At 35.5% G+C, this 15,243-nt stretch overlaps 2 protein-coding genes across 4 annotated transcripts in view; both read right to left on the reverse strand.

The window, feature by feature from the left end:
- Positions 1–12,762, reverse strand: LOC108671968 (cuticle protein AM1159). 2 transcript variants are annotated; one of them, XM_047882192.1, is made up of 2 exons: positions 12,719–12,762; positions 1–568 (listed from the first exon to the last, which is right to left on the reverse strand). In XM_047882192.1, exons 1-2 carry the CDS (start codon positions 12,725–12,727, stop codon positions 161–163), a joined length of 417 nt encoding a protein of 138 aa, XP_047738148.1. In that variant the 5' UTR covers positions 12,728–12,762; the 3' UTR covers positions 1–160. The 2 variants fall into 2 exon arrangements, with proteins under 2 accessions (XP_047738148.1, XP_018015064.1); XM_018159575.2 differs by lacking the exon at positions 12,719–12,762 and adding an exon at positions 1,126–1,204.
- The window catches only part of LOC108671775 (cuticle protein AM1159-like), a 20,350-nt gene continuing 10,546 nt past the window's right edge, over positions 5,440–15,243 (reverse strand). The window contains exons 1-2 of one of the 2 annotated variants that reach the window (XM_018159353.2): positions 6,412–6,462; positions 5,440–5,989 (exon numbers count right to left, since the gene is read on the reverse strand). In XM_018159353.2, the coding sequence (XP_018014842.2) occupies positions 5,600–5,989; positions 6,412–6,420 (399 nt within the window). In that variant the 5' untranslated portion in view covers positions 6,421–6,462 and the 3' untranslated portion in view covers positions 5,440–5,599. Of the gene's footprint in view, positions 5,990–6,411; positions 6,463–15,243 lie in introns of those variants that run through there. The other variant, XM_018159359.2, reaches the window with a different exon arrangement.

The raw sequence follows: 15,243 nt of genomic DNA on the forward strand, positions 1-15,243 counted from the left end.
TTTGTTTGATCGGAGTTTTAATAAATTCACAACGTAACATATTTTACATTAGTCGTTCGACATAGTCGTTTCGTTCGGCAATCGAATACGATCGTTCGGCAGTTTCGATCAGTCATTTTTTCGCAATTAGCATCATCGCCAGTCAGAAATTTCGAAATATTTATTCGTAGCTTCGCTCTTCTTCGCTGTTGTCACGGTTGCGGTCTTCCTCGGCAGCCTTGGCGATCTGGTCGAGGACGAACTGGGGGATCTCGTGGGGGAATTCAGGAGCCACGGGCAGGGCATCGGACTCGGGCTGGTATCCTCCCTCGGCGTTGGCGACGTATTTCAGCTCGAAGCTCTCACCGTCGGGGTGGACGAAGCGGACGGTTCCCTGGGACTCGACGGCGCCATCGGGGCCAGTGCCATCACCAGACTCGGAGATGTGGGTTCCGTCGCTGGTCTCGAAGTCGAGGCTGTACTCGCCGCTGGCGCTGGGGTACACGCGGTCGTCACGAACGACGGTGACTTCGTCCGAGGGCTTGTCGGGCTTGGCGGCCGCGAGAGCGAGGAGGGCAACGAAGATGACCTGACAACAAAAAGTTTAATTGATATTTAATAAACGAAACTATTGATCACAATTTAGCAAAGTATACTTTCTAATATATACTTTTTAATTTTCGATACCACAATCTGATGTGCAAAGGAAACTAAAGCATATGAGTTTCCAATTACTTTGATGTCGTTCAAATTTACATAAAAATTCAATCAAAGATGGAAGCTCTACCTATCAAATTACCAGCGGTTCTGCAATTTACTTCAGCAAATAAATCTAAGGGAAAAAACATTATCGAATAAATTTAAACGATATTGTTTTAACAATTTCAAAAACTACAATTTTTAATTATCTGAAACTCCAAGTTTTTGGATCACGGAGAAAAAAATATTTTCACAGATTAAAACTTAATTAACACTTGTAACCTCGGGATATGACTAAAATTATTATCAAGCTGAAAAGTAAGTGGCGGAAGCTGCACCGCTAATTTTTCAACGAATATTTATAATATTAGAGTTCTTAAATAAATTAGTTTTTAAGGAAAATTCAATTGACAACATTTTATTAACTTAACCAAAGCAGTAACTTACGAATTTCATGTTGGTTGTTGTGGATCCGTTCGATTGAATGATGAGCTGACCACGCCACACTATCTTTATATAGGTGAACCCTGTGGTCAGTAAAAAACCTCCAGTGGTTGACCACAAATCTCGGTAAATAAAGTAAGACACTCATGTAAAGAGCTTGGCAGATGAAAGTGAATCTAGAATTAGGCTTCAGTGTCATGGATTCACCTTGGCATTATTGTTTTTGGTTAAAATGATTTCGGTATCGGAACATCAGGCTAGCACCAGATCGTTTGACTTGTGGATTATAATGAATGCCTTTTAGCCACGCCTTTGTGAATGCATATGCTTGATAAGACTCAATTTAATTCTATGAAATATAATAAGGATTCGAAGGCAGATTCTGAGATATCGGCTCGGCTGGTCTTCATGCCAAGACTATTCCGTGACAGTGAGGAAATCGTCGATACAATTTCGAGGAGTTATTTTTGTCAATTGAACCTGGAGAGGTAATTAATGATGGCGCAAATTGTCGCTAAATGAATATTGCGTATAGAAAAAACTAATAAACAGCACTTTCATTACTCTCATTAAATAGCACTTTCAATATATGCTCCCAATTAATTCCTTAGTGGATTCTGCGAAAAATTATTTTTAACAAAAAATTTTATTCAATCCGAATGAAGGTTTCAAATTGTACGACGAGAAAAATGGCACTTCCGATTCAGTAATAAAACTCTAAGAAGAAGAGCTACATGACCAGTTCCTTCTACTATAAGGAAGATTCGCACAATAAAAATTAAGTAAGGAACTGCCAACTTTATAGGCATGCCAATTTTACAAGCAAGTAAAATCTAATGAATTTTAACAATGAAATTTACTGAAACGTAAAAATTTGTAAATAGACGGAATTCTCTGACGGTTGACACCGCACTTCATTAACAGTGAAAATTTTTGAAGAAAAATGTTATTGAGGCGATATTACTAGCGATATTTTTAATGCAAAGGTATCGGGAATTATTGAATACTAAGCAAACCACTCCAAGATAATAAGCGCGGCTGTAAATTCTACATTAAATACATATGGAGCACCAAACAACCCGCTTTGACCTTTGCTGTACTCGCTCAACAAATAATATTATTGTGCTTAAAACTTTAATGGTTTAGAAATAATGCACAATCTACGATAAATGACTGTAAAATAATATACTATTCTGGGATCGTAAAAAAACTTCATGGACATCATCACCTAAAAAAAGTGATGATGATGAATAATTTTGACTTTTTAACCTGAAACAAATGCCTTTGTTTTTACAGTCACTGCTGAAAGTTTTTACGTTCACTTAAATTTCAATTGCTTCGTAATTTATCCTTCTAACTGTAACATTGATAAGTTAATTATAAAACAACAATCAAATTAATTTTTGCAGCTCTCTCCCTAAAAGTCCATTTATCTCTTAATTTATAACTTCTGGAACTAAGCAAAATCTAAATTAGCAAAATTTTTTTATATTTCAAAAGCTTAGACACATGTTGAGTTGATTAAGTAGGTTCTGCATCTGCTGTTATTTTCATCTAAATAAACTGGGTTCAGTAATATGAAAAAGAAATTCAGCAATATAAAATCTAAATTAAATTGTTTAATTTTATCCCTTTCACGGGTAAGTTACCATATATGATCACTTAAAATCGCGTCACAAAGAGCATCACCACGGCTTCCTGTTTGTTTTTGAGGCATCCTTATAATGCCTCAGTCAATCACTAATTATCTGACCATCGTTCTATCTATAGCATCACCAGGGTTAAGTCGCGCAATCGCGTCGCCCATGAACTACGATAAGTTAACGAGATTCACCGGTTAATATTTCTGTCGATATTCTAATGAAATGAAAGGTTGATTTTTGGTAAGGAGAAAAACCATTTATTCCGGGGTACTGCCATCGTAAACGAATACAATACTAACCTGGAAAACTCTGCAGACAAATTAGCGATAAGTAATACTAATTTTTTTCAATTTAATGTGCGCATGATTAGCGCTAAAATAACCTATTTATAGTTACTACTTTGTGTATGCACTTGGTATGTTTCATATTGATTCAAATTATTTAAATTTTTAATAATATAGAATTTGTTGAACTAAGTAAATCAATCCGTTACATTTAATGTATCCTCAATTTAATTTCTAAAGCAATAACTCATAGCTCACCTGAGCGTTCGCAAAATTCTAAGCTTCTTGATTCAGTGCCTATATTCTACCATATATCAGAGCAGCTATATTCAAAAAGATTAAATTTCATAACAAAAAATCTCGCAACATAAATGCACTATTTCTAAGTGAGAAGCCACAAATAAAATTAATATTGTGCAGGAGATTAACCTCACTACAAGTCCCAAGTCAGCACTTAAACAATTGGAAAAGCCGGAACTCCATTGCGTTTGGAGCCTAGACATTTCGGTCCAGTCAAAAAGAAATTACACATTTATGAGTCTTGCGGAAAGTGTGACTTCAACGCGCATTAGGTACCGATCTTTGCATACCCTAAACCACCGAACTAGCACGAAATACAACTACCGAAAATAAAATAAGACGTCAGGTTAAGGAACAAATATATTTTTGTTGCAATAACCTTATCTGTGCATTATAAGAACGTTGAATTCATGAAAATAGCGATTCGTCACGATAGAAGTCTTGCCGATTATTCGTACAATGATTAGAATTGCAAAAATATCAAGAACCAAATAAGCTTGCAAAGAAGGAATGCTTAAAGCGATTAAGTTAATACAAATGATAGAAGCTTTTCATTTGACGATCATTTGGCATTTGACAATTCTCAGACGAGTGACTAAGGCCGCAAGAAATGACAATATTTGATTAAAATGGTGTTTCATAAAGGTTTTTACTCATACAAATACATTAGTGCAATGAACTACATAAACCTGGAAAAAATGCACAGTTCAGACGAAGCTCATGATAATCTTTGAGCTTCAAAGGGCACATCGAAGTTGTTGAGCAACTTTTTTTGTCAGTGGAACAAAAGAAGTTTTCTGTGATAACACTATCTTATGTAAACTATAATTTCAAGCACATAATATTAAGGCAGTGGCTGTGTCGAAAATCTTCATCAAAATCACGTCCATTAATCTAAAATAATTATTTTTATTTATTGAAAAGATTTAAAATAGGTTATATAAGCTGTATTATAGGATGAAAATAAGTTTTCGGTAGCATGATTCATGGTACTTACAACTTTGCTATATAAAAGGGGAATGTTTCCAATGTTGTCTTTTAACATGTTGGCACATTCGAAGTAGAAAAAATCGTGAAGGCAAAAATATCGACGATATTCGAATATCATTCCTTTAAAAAATCTCCTACCATGTATTTCCATTGTAATCACATGCACGTCTTCCCTAATATATGGAGACAGTATATATTGACGTGGCAATGAGTCATAGAAAAGATTAGCAACGTACTCATCATGCACGCCTTTGATAGTTGCTTTTTATTTGCAAGAATAAGAGTACGCTGATGATGTGGTCACTTCACTTCTGACAGGTCGTTAATTTGTGCCGCTACGCCTTGCAAACCTCATTCAATTTGCTCATGTCAGCAGCGATGCGGCCTATATTTTCGTGCAAAGTTAAGATACAGCAGCTGCTAAGACATGAATTTATTAAAAATCTAAAACCAACGCAGGCATTAATAATTCAAAGATGAGGTAAAGTACTGGGACACTTTGCAGTCTAAGTAATGAAGGGACTCGAGACATATCAACTAAATACTTCAAGAACAATTTTATTTTGAATGTAAAAAAGTAATTTCGTAATGGCTCACTAAAAAATAACTGTTGCAGTGAACACAATATTTTTCTCGAATTTTCAGCAAAATAATACGAATTATTTCGACCAAAAACATTCCGTTATTCTCAAGCAGCATTTAACTGAAGCTTGAATGACTAGTCCGGGAATACATAAATAATGTAGTAAAGCTACCTCAGATGTTGATTACCATCTTGAAAATCGTTTAACTGTACTCTGAATCTTTATTTCTTTACTTATTTCTTTCTATCTGACTCTCTAACGAAATTACGTTTTAATAAATATTGGAGAAATTTTCATGATATATAAATGCATATAAATGCATCATCATTTGGATAAGGGCCAAACTTGGATTTTAATAAGGGCAACAACGATAAAAAATATTGTTACAGATGCCTTTGGCACTGCAAAAAAAGCCTAAACATCCCAAACATGCTTCTGACAATATTCTGAATATGAATTCATTCACAATGAAGCTTCGAATCATCGGGTATGTTTTGGAGCAATAAAATACCAGGCTTTCATAAGATTGGAATTTTAATAAATATACAACATAACAGATTGTACACAAGTCGTTTCGTACGGCAATCGAAATGCTAATTTCGATTTAAAATTCAGTCTTGTACATCAGCATCGTCGTAAAATGATAATGGATTACATATTCATTGAATATGTGATATTATTCACTCTCGTCGCGCTCAGCGTCTTCACGAGCAGCGAAGGCGATCTGGTCGAGGACGAACTGGGGGATCTCGTGGGGGAATTCAGGAGCCACGGGCAGGGCATCGGACTCGGGCTGGTATCCTCCCTCGGCGTTGGCGACGTATTTCAGCTCGAAGCTCTCACCGTCGGGGTGGACGAAGCGGACGGTTCCCTGGGACTCGACGGCGCCATCGGGGCCAGTGCCATCACCAGACTCGGAGATGTGGGTTCCGTCGCTGGTCTCGAAGTCGAGGCTGTACTCGCCGCTGGCGCTGGGGTACACGCGGTCGTCACGAACGATGGTGACTTCGTCGGAGGGCTTGTCGGGTCTAGCGGCCGCGAGGGCGAGGACGGTGGCAAATATGACCTATCGAAAAATAATTTTTCGGTGTAGTTAGAATGACATATAAACTTTTGTCTAAAGATTTAAATGTCGCTAAAGTTATTATAGTGTAGTCGTACGACCTTTTCGAGTGCAAATTTACTTTCAAGCTTTAATTTAGTTATTCACAGATTCTGATATTACAGTTATATGCACAGGAATCAATAATGACAAATGATACCTTCATCTTGACATAAGAAAATTTACCTGATAAGCGATACCACAAACTTGTCAATTTCTCCAACGAGTTAGTAATGCAAAAATGATTATTTTACAGGTTACGCAAACTTTAAATTGTGTTGGAGCCAGCAGTACAAATTGAAACAACACGTTCATAAGACGCAAGTTGTATAGAGACTTACAAATTTCAAGGTAGAAACTTACAAATTTACAAAGTAGAGACTTACGAATTTCATGTTGACTGTTCGGGATCCGTTTGATCGAATGATGAACTGGCTACGCCAAGCGTTCATTATATAGGTGCTAGGTGCATGCAAAAAAAGGTTAAGAGATAAACCAGTTGCCTTGGTTAACAAAATAAGATGCTCATGCAAAAGTGCTTGGCATTAGATCGAAAGATGAAAGTGAATCGAGCAGTAAGCCTCAGTGTCAAGGATTTACCTTGGCATTATTGTTTAAGGTTTTAATGAACCTGATATCGGAACGTTAGGCCGACACTTAATGTGTTCTGATAGTGAACCGCTTCAGCCACACCTCGTTAAGGTCATCAACGATAAGCTTCTATCGATTATTTGCTGGTTTTTGTCTGCGTTTCAGGTTAGCTATGGTCCAATAGGGTACAAAGCTGTTAAAAATTAACGCACAAAACCTGCACAACCTTTAAAGTTTCATAGTCATCTTTTTAATGCATTGAGTATGTTATGTTCAGCTCAAGTTTCCTTGAGTTTCTCTACAAATTTAAAACCTTCACATTCTGTTGACTTTAGAATGATGCCAACTAATGAAACTTGATCAGGCATAGGTTTTAAATTCTATATATGATTCAAAACACGAAGTACCTGCGTTAAAAATGAAAGGATGTGAAATGATAGTTGTCGGGCATGGCATTCATGAGCTATTTAAAATATAATAGTGGCATGAGCGAAAGTTTTGCGAGAGATTTCCCCAGCGCATGGAATACGAATATTTGCGCGGTTTAACAGAAGAAAGGAACATTTAGAATTTTCGCAATTGTTTCTCGTGCAGTGTAACTATCGGAATTAGAATTTTCCATGAGATCCATAGGAAATATTTAACATTTTTACGGTTTATTTGATCGACGCTGATGTGATTGAATAATAATCAATATCTGTGACTTTTGCGAATTACGAAATTTACCCTGAGTAGTAATAGCGTTCGAATATTCATTTTAGCAACTATTTGCCTCTATGAAGCATTTCTGGTTCTAGAGGATGAAAATCTATCAGAAACAATACAAATATACAAACAATACTTATCAAGAGTTAGCTCAATGAAGCTATTTTGAAGTGTAATAAATCAAAATAAAAATTTTAATTGTACTCTTTTGTGCCTAGTTCCGTTTTAATACTCCCCTAAAAACCAAGTTAAATATCGCTCACCTGTGCCATGCTAAATTTCAAATGGCCCGCCATCAGGAACATCGGAAATAATCCTGCAGGATAAGTTTTGCGCGGGCAATAAAAGTTTAGAGACGCGTTATGTTTAATTAAAGAAAGCAAATACTTTAGTCAACAACAAGCAAATCATATCTGTGAATAATTAAAATAGTCACTAGATTGCTTTAATCGCAGGTTCACTAGAAATTTAAAAGCGAAGAAAACACCACAAAAATTTAGCATATCTCTATTGAAAACGTTTCGGAGACCAGCTCCATCGTCAGTTCGATAAATCTAGAACACAGATAAAGGCAGAAAATTAGTTTGGAGTTAATAAAAGATGCATATCTGTGAATGTCATACTTTTTGGCCCCAAAAATTCGACACTCTTAAAAAATAAGCTTCGCTTCTATATACCGTACAATATATGTATATATACACCATGATAAATCCGACAATTTATCAATCATATCATTGAACACGTTCTTAGCGGGCTTGCTTGAATACATTTAGTCTGAAATTTATAAGCTATATTAAAGAAAAATCTGACATCCGAAAATATTGCAAAATTGCCCTTTTATCAATTGAATTTAATTAGATTATCAAATTGTCGAAAAGTGGAAGATAAACCCGAATTTTTACCTGTTCCAGAATACGGAATTATTAAGGAAAATTATAACCCAACTTTTAACATAGGTACATACCTACACACAAGCAGAATGAAGAACCATTAACTGTTCAATATATATTAGCAAATATATATACAAAAAATTTGCAATATTAAGTAGATATTGACAGGGATGCTACCACATTTTGTATGTACCCGTACTAGTAGTAGTGGTAGTGGGATGGTTTGCTGTCGCAAAGGAGATCAAAAATTAACATCAAAGTGGAACGGAAGGTTGCTGTTACATAAACAGGAAGCAGAACGGTTGCTGTGTTTATATAACAGCAAAACGGAAGGTCATAATTATAATAAAAATTTACAAATTAGTCATCACGCACAAGGAGCGGAAGATTTCAAGTGACCTGCCCGCTGAAGCTGGCTTGAAAGAAACAGCGCTAGTATTTCAAAAAGACGAAGTGACAAGGACATGCGACTATATGAGCTAGGGACAGGTTGTTAGGGGACGCAGTGCAATAATGTTTTTATTACACATTAGGTATTCTGATTTTTGGTTTTAAGTCACCTGGGACGTGACCTCGATCGTTCAGATATGCTCTGCACTTATTCACTGCTGTGTGATCCATCACGGAGGTGCGCGTTAACTTAACATTACGTCTGTGTATTTTGTGATAGTTTTTCGTTTCAATAATTCAGTGTTGGTATTTAGAGGGGTTCGTTATTATGATTATCAGTCTATTATTAATTTTTCTTGGTTGCATTATATTCTGATTTTGTTGTTCATTTATTGCTAGTTCTAAATTTTTCAGTCTCGGACAAATTAACGGCCGGACTCGCGGCCGGTCTCACGACCAATTTCCAAATTCTATGATCAAGGAATATCTCTCAAACTAATGAGCTTATCTCCATGAATCTTGGTACACGTATTCATTACGACCTAACGATAATGTTTTACTCGTGAAAATTGTTTGAACTTTGCCATCGTTTGTTTTTGCCATTGTTATATGGCAATACGGGCCGAAATTCACAGTGATCAAGTAATTTCTTCCAAACTACTGAAGAGATTCGAACGAAATTTTGAATTTACAGTCCTAACTACCGTACGGGAATGTTTAGCTCGTGAAAGTTTTTTTTCGATTGTGCCTTCGTTCGCGAGTTTTTTTATTTCACTTTCATGCGTGATATAAACAGCAATACGTGCTTAAATTCGCAGTAACTAATAAATTTTTCCTAACTTCTGAACAGATTTGAACGAAACTTAGTATTTAAATACCTAACCTCAGCAACGGTGATGTTTACAAATTTTTCGTTTTGCCTTCGTTTGCGAGTTATACGGCTATACGTTTAAGGCTCATGGTTAAACCGGCCGGTAGAAAATCCGGTCGTTCCTCCTATATCTGTATAACTCGCGAACGAAAGCAAAAAAGAAAAATTGTCACGACATTGTCATCACCGTTGAGAGGTTAGGTATTTATATGCAAAATTTCCTTGAAATCTATTCTGTAGTTTAGAAGAAATTTCTTGATCGCCGCGAATTGAAGTGACAAATTACCCGGTGATACGGGCCGAATATAAGGAAATGTGAAATCAAGAATGACGGTGAAATGAATAAAAACTCGCAAACGACGGTAAAATCGAAAAAAACTTTATAAGATAAAAAAATCACCGTTTGGTAGTTAGGAATGTATATTCAAAATTTCGTTCAAATCTGTTTAATAGTTTGGTAGAAATTCTTTGATCACTGCGAATTTCGGCCTGTTTCGCAATGTACGCGTAACTCACGAATGAAGGTAAAAGTAAAAAAAAATTACGAGCTAAACATCACAGTTGGGTTCTGATGAATACGTGTTCCAAGTTTCATAGAGCTGCGTTCATTAGTTTGGGAGATATTGCTTGATAATTGAATTTGGAGACCGGCCACGAGTCCGGCCGCAAATTCGCCCGAGACGTCCTAGGTTTCTAGTGCTGAAACAGTTAAAACAGCTGAAAAACATTTTGGTCTACTAAATGGGGTTCTATTTGTGAAATACACATTTATGTTTAGCCTTTATCTTTTAAAATTGCAGCGTACTAAATTTCAAGAAAGAGGCGTATGTCTGTGGGGGCGCTATAAATTCACTAGGGAGCCAAAGGGTGCGCCAGCCTGAAAAAGTTTGGGAACCACTGAACTAGAGCAATGGGAAGACCTGGTTATATTCTTGACTTTATTTGTATTTGTCGTTTGTTTATTATAGTTTTCATTTATTATTTGTATTCATCCATTGTTTACCATTATACCCACGACAAGTTTATCAGCAACAGAAACTAAGACACTAGTACAAGAAGTCTTTGTCTTTCTCGTACAGCACAAGAGAGACAGAGAATAGGAGTGTAATTAAGGTATTCTATCTACCTAATAACTTAACCCCAAAGTCAGATAGTGCGAGCTCAGCGGTGGGCGCTCAGGGACAATGCCTCTATTGGAGAGTGAAATCCAATGGGACTTCTGACTAGCACAGACGCGCGTCAGAAATCCCCCATCAGGGGACGTCTTGTATTTGACACCGCCAAGATTTATCGAGCAAAATAAGCTGGATGACAGCAATACTCTGCCGTTTACGTCACTTAATGTGTCTCAAAAATATAGCGTCAAATAAATTTACGACAAATCGAGTAGTCATTTGCCAGTCATATTAGTTTAAAATAAAATATTAAAATAGTGACTGAAAGGTTAGGAATGACAAAGAAAGTGAAAATCAACAGTGACGAGATAGATTTAGACTTAAAGGAAAAAAATATGTCCGAATAGAACATTTTTGCTTGATGCATCTGACACCAGAATGCCGCTGCCGAGTAATGTTATGACAAGTGTACCGTACGAACCTGATCTAATGGTGCTATAGAGGGCTTCCAAACCTTCAGTCAAATGCATTAGAATTGAAAATATGGAATGAATTCGACGTAACTTGTTGGATATTGAAACGTATTTCTTGAATATACTTTTGAATCCATATTTCATGAATCCGCTATTGTGCCGGATTCCAATTGGCTTCAAATTTGTATTTTTAAATGACATTAATTCATACATTTTTTAAGAATATGTGTACCTAAGTAGAGCGCAAGTTAGGTTTACCGAGAATCATTTCATTTCAGAGAAAGATAATTTTAGAGTACATTATTTGTAAAAAGTACATACTCGTGAGAACCACTATGTTAAGATTTAAATAGATGATATTGTTAACCATTGAAATATATTTTGTCGAATGAACTACATAAGATTATTAAAGCGAAATGCATTTCATCTGGAGTGTGATGCTTAGATGTCTTCATTAAAAATAACCTGATTGACAACTGATTGTATATGTCTTATTTTAATATAAGAATGATTCTGCTTCTACCGATTGTATAAGTGCATTAAATCAATTAGTGTTGAAATGGAATTGCGGAAATATTCAAGGGAGTGTTTAAATAGAGATCTGATCTTCCTGATAGGAAAGATAATTATGTACGTATGTAGGCTTTAGAGAAGCTGATGTGTATTAGATTTATAATACGTTCTGCAAAATAACGTAATGTAAAACCTTTTTATATACCAAGTTTTCCGTATGATACCTATCCATTAGAATAGAATAGAATAGAAGTGTCGGCGTTGAAGAAATAGGCCCATGGCCTGTTGCCGATTCTTGAACTTTTCGTGACTTGATTCACAAGGGATCCGGCCTTTGGAACCCGATCTTTCCATAACTGACGATTGATTGAGATAGCAATATATATATATATATATATATATATATATATATATGTATATCTTATTTTAATATAAGAATGACTCTGCTTCTACTGATTATATAAGTGCAATAAATCAATTAGTGTCGAAATGGAATAGGGGAAATATTCAAGAGAGCGTTTAAATAGAGATCTGATATTCTGGATAGGAAAGATAATTATGTACGTGGGCTTTAGAGAAGCGGATGTGTATTAGATTTCTGATACGGTTTGCAAAAATGACGCAATTTAAAACCTATTCCCGTATGATATCCAGTGTTATGTTCATTTCAGAAAAATTTCCAGGGTAACTAAATAAAAGATGTAACTAAGCGCGTTGGTTATTTCCAGTTAATTGGAAGCTGCAAATGATGTATACCACTATTGCGAAGATAAAGTAACGAGACGAAATTACTTTGTTTTGATAATTTATTCAAATAAATAATTAAATAAACCATGATGCGCACGTAAAACATTATATTTTATAGCTCCGAAACGTCAAAAAAATGACTTAATATTAAATTATTAATGGAAATAATAAATGGCAAGTATTCTGGCAATTTTTTTTCAAATAGATTGCCTACAATAAATAGAATTGTTCTAAAGTGGCCTGAAACGTTCTTACTGCTGTCTTTCATTAGGATATAAACTTGTATCGTATCTCATATGGATACAGATTTGTAAATTGCAATTGTACTTGGTAAAGCGCAAGTAGAAGTTATCTGCACACAAACTAATGGTAGGTGGTAAATTATGAATGCAACTCACAGCACGCATTTTGTGATGTTTTGAGCTGAACTGAAGAAGTTCTGATGATCTATGTACAGAAGTTGCATGCTTATATATTGAACTTCAGGGCCATATTGAGTTTAACCTTCATTGTGTTTATCGGTCGCATGTTTAATGGTTAATTTTTTTTCCTCAGCTGCTCTCACATGCATTTTATGGAACTCTTGATTGGAGAGTTAAATGTCACCAACATATCGAGTGTCATTGATCTACTTACAAATTAACATCTCGAAAGTGTATTTCTATGGACCCTATTCTGTGGACAAAAAAACTAGGAGTATCGGATAAAATTTCTTCAAAATGCGTTCGTTTCGTGAACTTAGTTTTTAAATTACGTGAATGAACGTATTTTCTTAGAGCCCTGACGGTGCGAAAGTTTTCTGAACAAAAATTTCATTCTTATAAAAATATTTCTAGGAGAGAATCACGGAATGTCTACGAAAATTTTAGCCTAGTTGAGTTTCCTACTGGCTCGATGGTAGTTGTAAACTACAGATTTTAGTGTCTTAGCAAAATTTTACTATACTATTTGATCCACATTGCTCAATCAGATGAATATTTTTTTCTCGAAGTTTACATCGAATCACGGCTCATGTTACGAATTGGTTTAAAATACGATGTAGAAGTTTTAAATTAAACATTAATTTATCGTTAGATATTAGGCTTTTATGTAATAAATATGTTGTCGAGTTAGAATTAGGATTAGAAAGTTTGAATTGTAGAATTGTAAGAATTTTTTAGAGTACTGAAACTGTGTTGGAAAATTGCGGATAGGAAAAGAAAGCAGTAGGAACGTGGTCGTGAAAGCAGCATCTTGTGGTTCGTAAACTTGTCCCTCGGACTGAAGTTAGTAGATGCCCATATTGTGTGCTTAAGTCTCGTCTGTGGAGAAAACTTTTAATGTAAACGTAACGTCTTGTGCAATAATTTTACTGGGACTGTGATTAAAATGAATTTTGAACCTGCCACTATACACTCACGACAACGAAAATATTACGACATATCTACGCTTATAACATATTCTTATTTGTTTCCATTTAACACTTTTAACTAATATCATAGAAGTAATAGATTATTATTATGAATGCAAAACAAATTATGTTCTAATTACAAGATTTACTGAGTAGATCCTGTTATGTAATCACGAAGTTATCAAACATTTATTGGACACAGTATTTTGTAATAATTTACCTCTACGAATCAAAATACACGCAAAACATTATACCCACAGTAATAGTTTATTGTATTAGCTACGAGCCTCTTTCAGAATAAAGAAATTTCTCCTCGTGAAATACTCCTTCAACAGAAAAAATTTTACTAACAAAAAATTAGGGAAACATTCAGAAACGGTAGGGAGAAACAAGTCGCGTCTAAACCATCTACCGTCGTGTCACTCTCTGGGAACATATAAGTGTCAAATGAAATTATACGTAAATTATTGAATGTTGTAACCTGAAAACGTTTGTACGCAACTACGCAACAAAAAACATTTTAAAGTTTCGTACGAGGCGGCAACCATCAGTCATTTTGCGCTCACTAGAGCGTATCCTTTTTGGGAAGTAGGATTGTGACATTATTGCTCCGGTTACTCATGTCAGGCGGTATAGGGTTAAGATAGATTTCATTTGTCAAGTTTGAGCTTGTAAACACAATCTACTTTGTTCTACGTATCTGGTACTTAGGCAAGTCTGAGCTACAGTGATTGGTGTATTTTGTAAAGAGGAAGTTCTCAGCCACATTGTTTGATGTATTTTGTATAGAGGAAGTTCTGAGCTACAGTGATTGGTGTATTTTGTAAAGAGAAAGCTCTAAAGCTACAGTGATTGGTATATTTTGTAAAGAGGAAGTTCTGAGCTACAGTGCTTTGTGTATTTTGTAATGAGGAAGTTCTGAGCTACAGTGATTGGTTTATTTTATAAAGATTAAGTTCTGAGCTACAGTGCTTGGTGAATTTGCAAAGAGGAAGTTCTGATCGAGCTTCGGTGAATGGTGTATTTTGTAAAGAGAAAGTTCTCAGCTACAGTGCTTTGTGTATTTTGCAATGAGGAAATTCTGAGCTACAGTGATAGCTGTATTTTGTAGAGGGGAATTTCTGAGCTACGGGGATTGATGTATTTGTGAAGAGGAAGTTCTGAGCTATATACAGCGTTTGGTATATCTTGTAAAGGGAAAGTTCTGATCTACAAATATTAAAGCATCTTATGCACTTTATATTGAATTTTTGGTGCACATTCATGTTAAAGAAGTTTTTCATTTCGGTTCACAGTCTAAAAATTTTCTACCGAACCAGCCAGCCTCGGGCGTTGATATAAACTGTATAAGTATAGTTGAGAAGTTCGTGTTACCCGTGTCCAATTAGTAGGATTTTCCCAAATGTAAGGTAAAAAATTTTGACATTCGCGCTGCATAGTAAACGCGTTCATTTGTTCATTTTCGACCAAGTTTCTATTTGTTTGACACTTTTTGACGGTTGCGTTTGATAAGAAAGAGCTTAATTACAAATT

The sequence above is a fragment of the Hyalella azteca genome, unplaced genomic scaffold (assembly GCF_000764305.2).
Source record: "Hyalella azteca isolate HAZT.00-mixed unplaced genomic scaffold, Hazt_2.0.2 contig9858, whole genome shotgun sequence".
NCBI lineage: Eukaryota > Metazoa > Arthropoda > Malacostraca > Amphipoda > Hyalellidae > Hyalella > Hyalella azteca.